Source organism: Oryctolagus cuniculus, chromosome 5 (assembly GCF_964237555.1).
Source record: "Oryctolagus cuniculus chromosome 5, mOryCun1.1, whole genome shotgun sequence".
Classification (NCBI taxonomy): Eukaryota; Metazoa; Chordata; class Mammalia; order Lagomorpha; family Leporidae; genus Oryctolagus; species Oryctolagus cuniculus.
The window spans coordinates 65,902,058-65,916,327 of record NC_091436.1 but is presented as its reverse complement, the minus strand read 5'-3'; the positions used below and the strand labels follow the sequence as shown (position 1 = coordinate 65,916,327).

The 14,270-nt window shown below is 43.2% G+C and overlaps 1 protein-coding gene across 1 annotated transcript in view; it reads right to left on the bottom strand.

Moving 5' to 3' along the window:
- PREP (prolyl endopeptidase) overlaps nt 1-14,270 on the bottom strand; it is a 125,924-nt gene that overhangs the window by 82,200 nt on the left and 29,454 nt on the right. The window contains exons 3-6 of the mRNA XM_017345303.3: nt 12,161-12,294; nt 10,598-10,728; nt 7,796-8,005; nt 3,444-3,565 (exon numbers count right to left, since the gene is read on the bottom strand). Coding sequence (XP_017200792.3) covers nt 3,444-3,565; nt 7,796-8,005; nt 10,598-10,728; nt 12,161-12,294 — 597 coding nt within the window. The remainder of the gene's footprint in view (nt 1-3,443; nt 3,566-7,795; nt 8,006-10,597; nt 10,729-12,160; nt 12,295-14,270) is intronic.

Here is a 14,270-nt window from a genome sequence, read left to right as displayed (position 1 = left end):
CTGGCCTCAGAATCAGCCTTTAAGGCATTCAGATGTGGCTGAAAAGCTCATGAGAGCATTTCAGGCATGGAAAGCCAGACACTGTGGCAAAAAATATCCTACATGAGGGATTTTTTGAGTGAGACCCCAGTGGAAAGAAGGGGCTACCAAAGAAAGATGTACTTTTCTCTGTAGGAGGAGAGAACTTCTACTTTGCTTATGGCCTTGTCCAAATACTGATGGAGTTTATGGTCACAAAAGGCTTCCATAGCCTTGGCAGCTCATGGCAAGAACCTCAGATGATCACTGACATTATAAATAAGAGTGTTAATTGTTAAATTAACAACAGAAGTCACTGTGCACCTACTCCCCATGTAGGACCTTAATGAGTTGTACTATGAGATTTAACTGCAGAACTTGTTCTCAAACAGTACTTTATATGTTGTGTGTATGTGTGTGTGGGGGGGGTACAAACTGTTGAAATCTTTACTTAATATAGAGTAGGTCTTCTGTATATAAAGTTAAATTAAAAATGAATCATAATGAAGAATGGGATGGGAGAGGGAGTAGGAGGTAGGATGGGAAGAGGGGTGGAAGGCTGGGAAAAACCACTGTATTTCTAACGATGTACCTATAAAATTTGCATTCATTAAATAAAAGCTTTTAAAAAAATAAAGAGTAGTTGCTAATGTGTGTATGTGACCACTATCATTTTTTTTTATTTTTTGCCAGGCAGAGTTACAGTGAGAGAGAGAGAGTTATATAGACAGTGAGAGACAGAGAAAGGTCTTCCTTTGCCGTTGGTTCACTCCCCTAATGGCCGCCACAGCCGGCATGCTGCACCAATCCGAAGCCAGGACCTGGGTACTTCCTCCGGGTCTCCCATGCGGGTGCAGGGACCCAAGCACTTGGGCCATCCTCTGCTGCCCTCCCGGGCCACAGCAGAGAGCTGGACTGGAAGAGGAGCAACCGGGACTAGTAGTACCCAGAGTCCCAACTGGGACTAGAACACGGGGTGCCGGTGCCACAGGCAGAGGATCAGCCAGTTGAGCCACAGCACCGGTGACCACTATCATTTTGACCAAGGAAGCAGAGCAAACAGCGGCTAAGGTGAGACAGGCTGTGGGGCATAAGGCACCTGGCAGGTGGTTCTAACCACAGACTTGAAAGTTTATTCATCCTAGCAAGTATTTTATTGTGTTTATGCATTCAAAGATCATCTTCTTCTCAAAGTGTGGTAAACATGATATTAGACAAGTTACATAGAGCACGCATCTACTGAGGAAATGATGTAAGAATCACTTGAATCATGTAAATCTGCTTTTCTTTTTATCTGGCTAGTAAAAGTAATTATATAAATGATAAACAAATACACATGTCGGTGTTCTATCTGCAAACCTGATCTGTGTATAGCAGCATTACTCAACTCATGCCATGGAAGGCAACCCAGTGTCCATGGACAAAAGGATAAGTGAAAGGCAGCATCTATGCACATGGGATAGCATTCCACTTAAAGATGAAGGAAGTTCTACCATATGTGCCTATGCGGGTAAAACCCCGAGGGCCTTAAGTGGCTTAAGCCAGTCACAAAAGACAAACACTGAATGACGACATGATTACGTGAGCTACTCAGCGTAGCCAAACACAGACAGAGAAGACGCTGCTCGCCAGGGTTTGGGGGTTGGGGTAGAAGGGGAAATGGGGATTGAGTTTTCGCTGGGTACAGAATTTCAGTTTTGCAAGCTGTAAAGAGTTCTGGAGACAGAAGGTGGTGGTGGCCACAAGACACAGTGGTGTACTTAATGCCACTGAATTGTTCACCTAAAAACGTTAAAATCATCGGCTTTATAACGTACATGTTTTACAATTTAAAGAAAAGTAACAAACAGAATGAAAAAGCTAGATGTCTTCCCAAACACTAACCACGATCTGAGAAACTAAAGTGACATGTGTTAAGCTGTCATTGTTGTACTTTACACCTATACGCCAAAATATATCGAATTTCTGGCAATTCTTTTCTATTTATTTATTTGAGAGGCAGAAAGGGAGAGAGACAAAGGGTAGGGCGGTGGCGGAAAGTCAGTTCCTATCTGCTTGTTCATTCCCCAAATGCCCACAATGGCTCTGGGCCAGGAGCTGAAGCTGGAAACCAGAGACTTGATCCAGATCATCCAAGAAACCATTAAAAATAAATCTGTCAAAAAATGACAATAACAACTATGCACAAAAAGCTGGCAGGGTAGGGAGTTAGATGAGAAAAAAAAAAAACACTAAAAGGGGGTACATTTTAAGGCAATAAAATAAAAGTGCTAGTAATTAACTTTCAACACATTCCATGAAGATCTGGTAAACTTTTTCGGTAAAGGTCCAGATGCTAAGTGTTTTCAGCTTTCCATGGCAACCCCTTACCCCTGCTGCTAGAGCTTGCAAGCAATCACAGGAAAACTGGGTGTGGCTGTCTTTCAATAAAACTTTATTTACAAAAACGGAGACTGGCATTGTGGCATAGGGAGCTAAGCTGCTGCCCGAGATGCCAGCATCCCCTATCAGAGTGCAGATTTGAGTCCTGGCTGCACGGCTTCTATGTGCCTGTGAAAGCAGCAGATGATGGTGGTGCAAATACATGGGCCCCCATCACCTCCATGGGTGGAGTTCACCCGCCTTTGGCCTGGACCAGCTCCAGTCATGGTGGTCATTTGGAGAGTGAACCAGTGGATAGAAGATCTCTCTCTCTCTCTCTCTCTGTCTCTCCTTCTCTGTTACTCTGCCTTTCAAGTATATAAATAAATAAATAAATAAATAAATGTTTAAAAAAATAGGCAGCAGGTCACAGTAGGTTGACAGGCAATAGTTCATGGATTCCTAATTTAGGAAAACAAAATAAAAATACAAAAAGACAATTTGGAATACAGTATATCAATGTGTACAGATAAAATACCATCATTCCTATTGTGTTCCTCAATGAAACCGACCCTGAGCAGAAGTTAAAAGTCAAAATACCTTTCTTACCAAAGTTTGAATTGTGTTTCAGAGAAGAGGTGAGGTAATGAGCTAAAAAGTTTGCAGCTGATTTCTTATCTGCACTAAAAATGAGGTAATATCCAGCCCATGTTAAAACAGTCAGGACAGTTCTCTTTAACAAAAAATACTCCTCAGTACACAGGAATGAACTAGCACAGCGCATTCTTACTCTACACACCTCTAAGTTTCATCACAGATCTCAAGAAACAGAACAAAACCTGAGCTAGTAACTTCAAAGACACATTGTTTCAACAGAGGTGGTTCCAGTCAGGACCCCTGAAGCAATGTCTAAATATTTATAAGAAGGAAAACTACCTAAATACCAGTAATTTTAACAAAAGAACATTCACTTACAGGGCTTCCACCATCTACAAAATCCTCAAGGATAAGACTATTCATACGAGATAGGTCTTTGAGGGTAAGATTTCACAGTTGTACGGTACCTCAGCGCCACCCATCCATTTAGGCTCATCAGGAAACTCAGCACACAAAATATCTTCTGACTGATCGGTCCCCAAGACATGGTAGTAGAGCTTTTGGTGGAGATTGGTGGATGTCTCTGTGCCTGAAGGAGTTAAAAATGTATCCTGAAATGCGGTTGGCAATTTTAAGAAAATCTATTCCACTCAAATTGTACAACGCTAGGAACATTTTCAAAATACAGTATCTGGTGGCAGGATACAAGATTAATATACAGAAGTCAACTGCTTTGTTACAGACCAGCAATGAACAAGTAGAATTTGAAATTAAAAACACAATACATTAGCATTCAGGTATAAATCTAACAAAACACTTACATGATCTTTATGAGCAAAACTACAAAATTCTGATGAAATAAAAAAACCATGAAATAGATGGAGAAAGTCCATGTTTGTGGATAGGAAGACTTATTATCGTCAGTTCTTCCCAACTTGATCTATAGATCCAGTACAGTCCCAGTCGAAATCCCTACAAGTTATCTTGTGTATATCAATAAACTGTTTCTAAGGTGCATATGGAGAGGCAAAAATACCCACAACAACCTGCACAATACTGAAGGAGGAGAACAAAGTCAGAGGACTGACACTACCTGACGCTGTTACTATGGGGCTACATATCCAAGACAGTGTGGTACTGTCAAAAGAATACAGGAACAGATCAATGCAACAGAAAACAGAGCCCAGAGCAGATCCACAAGGATACGGTCACCAATACACGATGAAAAAAGCCAAGGCAATGCAATGATGGAAAGACAGTCTTTTCAACAAATGGTGCTAAGCTGGACATCCCAATGTAAAAAAGACCTTACACCCTTCTCAAAAGCTACTCAAATGGATCACAGACTCATAAAATGTAAAACATTTATTGTAAAACTCCTAGACGATAACCTAAGAAAATCTAGATGATCTCAGGTACAGTGATGAGTTTTTAGATATAACAAAAGAAATAATGGATAAGCGAGGCCAGACTTTTAAACTCCTGCACAAAAAAATGACATTATCAGAAGCACATAAGACAAGCCAGACTGGGAGAAGATATCTGCAGAGATGTATCTGATGGAGGACTGCCACCAAAAACAGACAAAGAACTCTTAAAAAAAAAAAAAAAAAAAAAAAAAAAAAAAGACTGATTTAGTTGAAAGGCAGAGTGACAGAGAGGAAAGATGGAGAGAGCATCTCCCATTTCCCAAATGGCCTTAACAACTAGGGCTGGTCCAGGGAGAAGCCAGCAGCCAGGACCTCCATCCTGGTCTACAACACGGGTGGCAAGTGGGTTATCATCCAACGCCTTCCCAGGTAGCTAGCAGGGACTGCACCAGAAGTGGAGCAGCTAGGACTGAACAGGCACTAACCAGGGATGCGGGCATCACTGGTGGCAGCTTAAGCAGCTACTCCATAATGTCAGCCTCACAATGAACTCTTAAAGTTCAACTGCATAATTCCAAACCAGGCAGGACATTCTAGAAAAGGCAAAATGATGGAGACAGGAAAAAATGACCAGTGGTTGTCAGGAGCAGGAGGGATGAATGGATGGAGCACAGGGCATTTTTAGGGCACTGAGGCTACTCTGTAAGATACTACAGTGCTAGATGCATGTCCCAGTCCACTGAATGTGCAACAGGAAGAACAAACCCCTAGTGGAAACTATGGACGTCGGGTGATAGTGATGTGTCCATGTGGACTCCTTAATTATAACAAAGTGCGGTTCTGGTGCTGGAGTTGACAATGGCAGGGGCTATGCATGTACAGGGGCAGGGATTATGGAAACCTCTAGATCTTCCTCTCAGTTGTGCTGTAAACACAACACTGCTCTAAAATATAAAGTTTACTTTTTAATCAAAAGTGAAGTACCCAGTTGGATATGATCCTGCAAGTAATTCATACGTACTCACTGGTTTTGGAGACTAGAATGAAACTGCATTTTTATTTCTTTATGGAGATGGACCAAGGTGTCAGGGCAAGGAAGGAAAAACACAGTAAGATAGTGGCATAACGGAAAAAAAAAAAAAAAAAGCTTGCTGGTACTTAAATGATTTTCATGGAGTTTTCTAAGAACACTAGTCTATGCTATGAATAGTTCAGCTTCATTTGGAAGGACCCCGTCTCCCCACAGCCTCTCACCCGGCAAAACTGCAGCTGGGAGAAGACGCTGGCTTTCTTAAATTAATCACAACCATTAATGACTATGTTTGTCACTAAAAGATGAAAGTAAGTAACAACTCTTGCTTTTCACAAGGTAACATAATAACACTGCTCTTTCACAAGCAGTGCCCAGTTACACTTCACTTGACCTCCCAGGAACTTCAAAACAACCCACATTTTCAAACTCTGGGACACTCCTAGCACAGCTAACTCAATGTGCACAGCACAGACATCGTCTCTTCTTTATTTTTTTTTTAAACTGTATTTATTTATTTGAAAGGCACAGTCACAGAGAAAAGGAGACACGGAGAGACAGATTTCCCATTCACTGGTTCACTCCCTAAATGGCCACAGTGGTCAGGGCTTGGCCAGGCCAAAGCCAGGACCCAGGGGTCCAAACACATGGGCCATCTTCTGCTGCTTTCCCAGATACATTAATAGGGAACTGGATCAGACATGGGGCAGCTGAGACCCAAACTGGTGCCCAAATGGGATGCCAGCACTGCAAGGAACGGCCTAACCTGCTGCAGCGCTGGCGCCCCCTGCTGTTACCACCTCTTGTAGTCCTGTGCTGAATTAAGAAAAAGGTCTAGTTGCAGTCTAAGCAAAAGACAGCAAAAGCTAAACACAGCCAAAGAAAGGAGAAGCATGGCAGCTTTATTCCCAATTCCATTGGTAGGGGAGGAGTGGAACACAAAAGAAAGCAAGTATAGCTACAGATAACACAGAGCAGGTCTCAGGGCAGCATGAACAGTAGCCATGCTTCTTATCAGGCCCAAGGCCCAGAGTCACGGAGCCTCTGCACTCAAGCACAGGGACTCTACCACAGGGACTGTAAAACCCACCTGCGAGACCATCCAAGGTAACAAGAAGCTGTCACCCATGCACATGGGGTAGCACAGGCAAGACAAGGTCGACAGCTTATCCCAGCAAGATACAAGGTACATGGCCCTTCCTGTTTGGAAACGTTAGGAGGGAATGCAGAAAGAAAGGAGGGAGGGACCATTTGACTACAACAGAATCTTTGTGCAAATGAGGAGAACAAAAAAGGTATGTCCAGAAAGTAAGAAGGAGAACAGAGTCGAGATAAATGCAACCAACAGGTAACCCTGCTAATTTTGATCAGAGGAAGAGATGCGATTACTGTAGTAGGAAAATTTTATAATTACTCAATAGGTTTTTTATAATTACATCAAATAGGTTGCAGATTTGTTTAAAAAAAAGAAAAAGTCCATCTTCTCCATGATCCCTCCTGGGAGATCCAACACGTCTGTTAAGGACTGATTGTGCTATGGCCCCAACTTTTTTATGGGGCTGGCACTGTGGCGCTGCAGGTTAAGCCACTGCTTGCGAGGCTGGCATCCCATTTTGGAGCTCTGGTTTGAGTTTGGACTGCTCCACTTCTGGTCCATCTTCCCACTAATAGGTCTGGGAAGGTAGTGGAAGATGATCCAAGTACTTGGGCCCCTGCAACCCCTTCTAGACAGCAGGAGAGAGTTCCTGGCCCCTGGCTTTGGCCTGGTCCAGACCTGGCTGTTGCAGTCATTTGGGGAGCAAACCAGCAGATGAAAGATGGCTCTGTCTCTCTCAGTCTCTTCCCCGCTCTGTGGCTCTGCCTTTCAAACAAATAAATCAGCCTTCAAAAAAAAATAATGGCCCCAGTTTTTCACAGTTCCCTGAATCTATTCCCCTACCTGCTGGAAAGAGACTGGCCCTGTGACTTGCTTTGGCCAACAGACTGCGGCCAAGGTGATGTCAAGGGCAAGTTTAGCATCAAAAAGGCTTGCTTCAGGCTCACCCTCCTGGAATCCTTGTCCACATGGAGTTGCCATGGGAACAAGCCCAGGCCAGCTCCCGGAGGACCAGAGACCACAGACATCAGTGTGGTTGTCCCAGCTAAGACCCCAGACAGGTGAAGGAGCCAAGCCAACATCAACCAACCAGCCTGCAGCTGACCCCATGTTAGCATTCACCCAAGCCCAGAGCTTCCTAGCCATCCCACAGGCTCATAATGGTTGTTATTCTAAGTCACTAAGTTTTGGTACGGTCTGTTACACAGCAAAGCTAACTGGTACGCGCCCTTTGAAAGGCCTGGTTCTAGAACAAACCACCTGTGTAGCTTTTAGCTACCTCACTGTGTGGACAAAAGTGCTTCCCCTGAAGTCTTCACTTACCATCACTTTTTCCATCCTGTTGGGGGTAAGAATTGTAGAACATTCCCTTCCCATCGTGGGTCCAGGCCATACAGCTGAACTTAACTCTTTCAAGCACATCTGGAAGTTCTTTGGCACCGTCAACTTTCATGAACTTGATTGTCACCCAGTCTGAGCCACTGGCACTCAGACCATAGGCAAAATATTCACCATCTTCACTGAATGCATAACCTAAGAGACACAGGAGAAAAACTGTCTATTGAGAACACAGAGACACAACTCCTGCCTTGCCTGCTGTGCACTACACTAGCTGCCAAAGCCCTCTGCGATAACCCAGAGGCAGAAAGGGACAACAGAGGGAGCAGGCACCTGGGAGTGAGGGATCTCGGGGGCCCGGCCCATGTCTTATAGGAATTACCCTGCTAACCTGGGACAAGGTTCCTAAGCTCTCTAGTTCTAGTTTCTTCTGTGAGATGAAGTACTGGATTCCATGCCCACTCAGATGCTTCCATGTTTGAATTTTTGTAGCTCAACAGGCACAGCTCAGCTAAAAGCAGAGCTCATCTGGGACTTCTGGCATATTTTATTTAGACTATAAAGGGAATAAGGGGAGAGAGGAAACTGCTTTTAGGGTAATGACTAAATTATGACACATACCATATAATAGAATTAAATTGTAGCCGTTAGGTCATTTGGGGGATGGAATCCAAACTACTTGGAATCACTCTTTACAATCTCATATGCAGAGTGTTACCGGCACTCACAATTGCTGTGCACAGGGTCTGGCCCTCAGAGACCCAGGTAAATAAAGACTGGGAGTTTGCAATGAAGGTTCATAGTGTGCACATCTCAGAAATGACTGAGAACAAGGAAAGCAACATGCTGAGATGGGTGCGCCACGTCCAGCTCTTTAGGGCCCCGACAGAACGTTCTCATCACTATGGAATGCTTCTTCACAGATATTTGCATGGTCTGTATCAGCCTCTACGATTACAAAGTATGTATAGCATCTCGTGCCACACCTCCTGGTAGAGACGCTGATGCCAGATTTCTCTGTAAATGTTTGCTAAACTTCATGGGGATTGATAGTTCAGTTATTATCAAGTTCTTACTATTTTACATGGAATTCCAATTCATAGGAAATTAATTCAGAATCTCACAAACGTACTTACTAATCACTTCTAACTGTTATGAAATATCTAGGTTCATACGTACACAAATGCAGAAAGGAGTCTGAAAGGTGAAGGGGAAAAGAAAGATACACTCCTTTTATTCTATACAGCACCACAGTGCAGATTATTTATAATTAGGAAGTTTTAAGAAATAATTTAAATAAAACATATTGGTTTGAAATAGGTGTAGGGGTAGGCATTTGGTGTAGTGGTTAGCTCACTCTCTCTTTAAAATACATTTTAAAAACCAAAGAAATATGTTTTAAAAAAACACACACTCTCCAAAGAATTAGAAAGGGTACTCCTCCATATTGTAATTCTCTACAATACCATTCTCAGAAAACTCCGTGACTATTTACAGCCAGGTTCCGTGCCCAATTTACCTCCTCATCCTTCAGGACCTCGTACACAGAAAACATTTCATTAAAAGTCACTGGAATGCCCCATCAGGGCCAGAGGCAGTACCCTGCTTTCATAAAGTCCTTCAGGGTGGGCTGCAAGGTAGATTTGTAGGGAAACCAAAAGAATTCCTGTGCAGGCTATGTTCCTGCCACACACCCGTGTATTAAATTCATTTAAAGCTACAGGCTCAGGTTCACGGAAGAGCACTCTTATCAAGCTGGCTGGCATCTTCCAACTGATGTGATTAAAGATCATCATTCACATACACAGCCTATTCAGGGAGGGGGCAAGGGACCACCGAGGGACTGACTCATGGCTGGAAATGCCTGCAAAAGAGGGTCTTTGTATCAATGTGATGCCAGAGGGCCCTGTTGCTCCCATCTGATTGATTACAGAGGACTTCAGTGTCTCAATTTCTCAATTCTGGAGGGTCAAACTCACACTTGTGTTTGTGTACACAACAGAAAATACTACAGGGGAACAACTGTACCAGCTTCACTAAGATCACCTAGGATAGTACCAAGAGATAATTTTTAGAATGCGCAGTCATTAAACAGAACTGAAGAATAACCTACTTCTTGCCCTAGAACTTGGCTTACAGTACAAAGCCAGGGTCATCTTCCCTGTGGCCTGTGGAGGAGGTTATCTTGGGGGCAGAGTTATATAGGGCACACATAGCCACTGCGGGCAAGACACATTTATTTAACTTTTAAATCTACATCAGGGCACAGGGTACCGAGCTGTCCAATTTTTATAAGACAGCATTTTATTTTACTTTCAATTCCAACATACTGACAATTAGCTAGATTTTAAAACTCTGAAATATGCTTTCCTGTTTTATATTTATAGCTGGGCCCTTACTCACATGGCTTCATTTTCTTACAGGAAAGGACCTGGTTTTTTTTTTTTTTTTTTTTTTTTTTTGACTCACAGATAGGTCGTGGGGATGTTATAGGAAATGACAGTAGTTAAGATTCCAGCAGCTCCCAGAAGTCTTTGAAGCTAATTTGGGTCCAGCAGGAATTATTCTCCAAGGCTGCTGTGTGCCATGAGAGGGAAAGGAGGAATGTGACTGTGCACGTGTTCTAAATATATTGTGCAAAAATTAGCTCTCCTAACACTGCGTGTGCATCTGTTCGACAGTGTGGCCCACACCCTGCCTGGTATTTCAGAGGTGAGGCAATGCATTCCCTTCAGAGCTGCAAGAGAGGGCATTGGGCCTCCCGGGGCCTGGCTGTGCAGCACTCACCTCGCAGAGCCACTGTGCCATCATCCGACAGGAGGTTGGGGTCAAGGAACACTCTGGCCTCACTCTCTAAGGAATCCTGCACGTATAATACTCGCTGGTTCTGCAAACCTGTATTGTAAAAATAAAAATACCTGGGAGACAGAAATGGTCTTAATTTAGCCAAGGAGTTTTCTATTTGTAGAGCAAAATCAAACACATAAAAGTAAAAACCAAAATAAATAAAACCCGAATCAAATCCAAAACCAAACACATACAAAAATACCACTAAAACCAGGTCTTAACAAGGGCAGGCATAGGAACTAGGTGAAAGGTCCCACCATCTCCTTGTACCAGAGTCCAGGACCAGAATCATTCTGTTAGGCATTTACTGTAATTTACATGGCCTGATTTGCTAAAATTAACACCGAGATTCAAATAAAGCAGTAAGTTTTTCTTCTACATGAAGAAGAAAGTTGATTTCCCATAATGAAAACCTGGTTCACTTCCCAAGCCAGGATGCCAGGGTAGCAGACTGCAAGACTGCAAATATTCCAGGCTTGGGGGTCCTACAGTCAGTCACTTACCTCGTAGCCACAGCACGATGGCAGCCATGCACAACACACAGACAGATGGGCATGGCCGTGCTCCAACTGACTGTATTTCTAAAAACAGGTGGCAGGCAGGGTTTGACACCCAGACTACTGATCTGTGTATCGGAGCGGGAGGGCCTCGGGCATTTTAAAGCCAACCTGTGATGGTGGCTCCAAGGAGATTGAACATGAGAGAATACGTTTAAGTGGGTATTCAAATGAGAGGAGCAAGGCGGGTGAATTCACACATGCCACCTCCTGGCCCAGTCCATCTTAGGTGGAAGAAAAGAAATGCATTTAATGAAATGTTTTCAAGTAGTATAAGCCAAAGATAATTTGTAGTAGAGGCAAACAAATCACTGTTGCCATAAATCATCCAGTCTCAACAATGACTAGTCATACAACAACAAAGATTTCCTATCAACTAGATTTCTTTATACAATGTATCTGTACTGACGTCCTTAATCATTATTTTAACAATCTGGATAATAGTTAGTAGACCAATACACGTTATTTTCATATCCAACTACAGAAAATTAACTTTTTTAAAATAATGAATTAATTCTGTAAACTGAGAAGTTATTTATATTTTATCATCTCCAAAAGCATCCTACTTGAGGGGCTAGCATTGTGGCATAGCCAGTAAAGCCACTGCCTATGAAGCTGGCATCCCGTATGGGTGCCAGTTCATGTCCCAGCTGCTCCACTTCTGGTCCAGCACCCTGTTAACGGCCTGGGAAAAGCAATGGAAGATGGCCCAAGTACTTGGGACCCTGCCACCACATGGAAGACCCAGATGAAGCCCTGGCCATTGCAGACATCTGGGAAGTGAACCAGTGGGTAGAAAATCTCTCTCTTCCTCTCTCTCTGTAACTCTTTAAAAATAAATAGATCTTTAAATAATAATAATAATAATAATAATAATAATAATAGAAGAATAAAAGTATCCTACTTGAAAGTAAAAAGAAAATTAAGTGACAGCAAGCTCACATACCGTTTTCCTTTCTTGAAGTGGCAGCTGTACTTGGGATAGTCATAGAGTTCCGTCATCCTCTCTCTGTACAACCCTCGGACTGGGCATTGCTCGAGAAAAGGCACAGTAATCTTGTTCTGGGCCTCCACAAAAGCCTGCAGAGAAAATTAAAGCAGACAGAACAAGTCAAACACAAAATTTTCCAGGCAGAATATTAGCCATTAATACAGATCAGTAGAGGCGCAAATTTTCCCACCATAAACAATAATGAATGATGCTTAGGTAGCCAGGATGAATTAATCTGAAACCAAATTCCGATAGAGGAGGTGCTTTTAAGAGGCCAACTTTACAGATGGAGCAAGGGGGGGCTCTGCATGACCAAAAAGTTGCCCAGTTAGGGAGTTAATGTTATAGCATAGCGGGTTAAGCTGCTACCTGCAACACTGACACCTCCTATAGGGGCCAATTTTTTTTTTTTTTTAAGATTTTATTTATTTTATTTGAGAGGCAGAGTTACAGACAGTGAGAGGGAGAGACAGAGAGAAAGGTCTTCCTCTGTTGGTTCACTCCCCAAATGGCCACAACAGCCGGAGCTGCACCAATCTGAAGCCAGGAGCTGAGTGCTTTTTCCCGGTCTCCCACATGGGTGCAGGGGCCCCATCACCTGGGCCATCTTCCACTGCTTTCCCAGGCCACAGCAGAGAGCTGGATTGGAAGTTGAGCAGCTGGGACTTGAATCGGCACCCATATGGGATGCCTGCACCACCTGTGCCACTGCACCGGCCCCAGGAGCCAATTTTTAGTCCTGGCTGCTCCACTTCTGATCCACCTTTCATCTTCTACTGCTTTCCCAGGTGCATTAGCAGGGAGCTGGATTAGAAGTGGAGCAGCCAGGACTTGAACTGGTGCCTATATGGGATGAGGGCACTACAGGCCAGGGCTTTATCCCACTGCACCACAGTGCGGGCCCAAGATTTTTTTTTTTTTTTTTTTTTTAAACTGGAAAGGAACGGAACCAAACAAGATCAACAGTGGTTTCCAAGAAGGGCAAGATAAATCACCTGCAGGAAGTCAGGAGACCCTGGCAACAAAAGTGGAGAGAAGGACTCTGTTTACAAAACATCAAATGCACCCAGGCACACCCTGTTTATAATCAAATGTTAGAAGTTTCTAATACCACAAAAACTTGGCCTCCTGAAACATCACATCTGGTTATCAAAAAGCAAAACAAGTGGGACTGGTGCTGTGGTATAAAAGGTTAAGCCTCCACCTGCAGCACTGGCATCCCCTATGGGCACAGGTTCAAGTCTCGACTGCTCTACTTCCTATGCAACTCCCTGCTAATGCACCTGGGAAACCAGTGGGAGATGGCCCAAGTCATTGGACTCCTGCATCCACATGGAAGACCTGGAAGAAGCTTCTGGCACCTGGTTTGGCCTGACCCAATCCCGGCCTTTGCAGCCATTTGGGGATTGAAACAGTGGATGGAAGCTCTCTCTTTTCTTTCTCTCCCCTTCATTTTCTCCCTTCCTATCTTTGCCTTTCAAATAAATAAATAAATCTTAAAAAAAAAAAAAAAAAAGTAAAACAAGATTAACTGTATTAGTTTTAAATCCAATAGAAAGTTCCATCATGTCTATAAATAGCTCATCAGGAGAAAATGTCAGGAAATTAAGAAGGTAATATCTTTTGAATAGCGAACAGAATGCTTTATTATCAGGTCCACCTGTGGATGCTTCCCCAAGCGCTAAGGGCCCATCCAGGCCAAAACAATCTGAAAGTGGACAAACATGCAGGGGTGTCCTCCATAAACCACCAGCCCTGCTCTGCAAAGCCTTGATTTGGTGCTGAAAGAAGCTGTTCCAAACTCCATTAATGTTTATAACACCCTGGAAAACAAGAGAGAGTGTGAAGTCTGAATCCAGGCCTTGGCAGCATGTTGAGAGGACTAACTAAAGGAAAATAAACTGTTATGAGTCATACTTCTTAGTTCATTCAAACAGAACGTAAAATTTATTGAGTCCCACAGAAAGACAATTCCAGCGATAGCCAGGAATCTGCAAACTTCACCCTAGCTTGTCTTCTTAAGGCCCTTGAACAAAGAACATTTTTTTTTTTAACAATGGAGAAG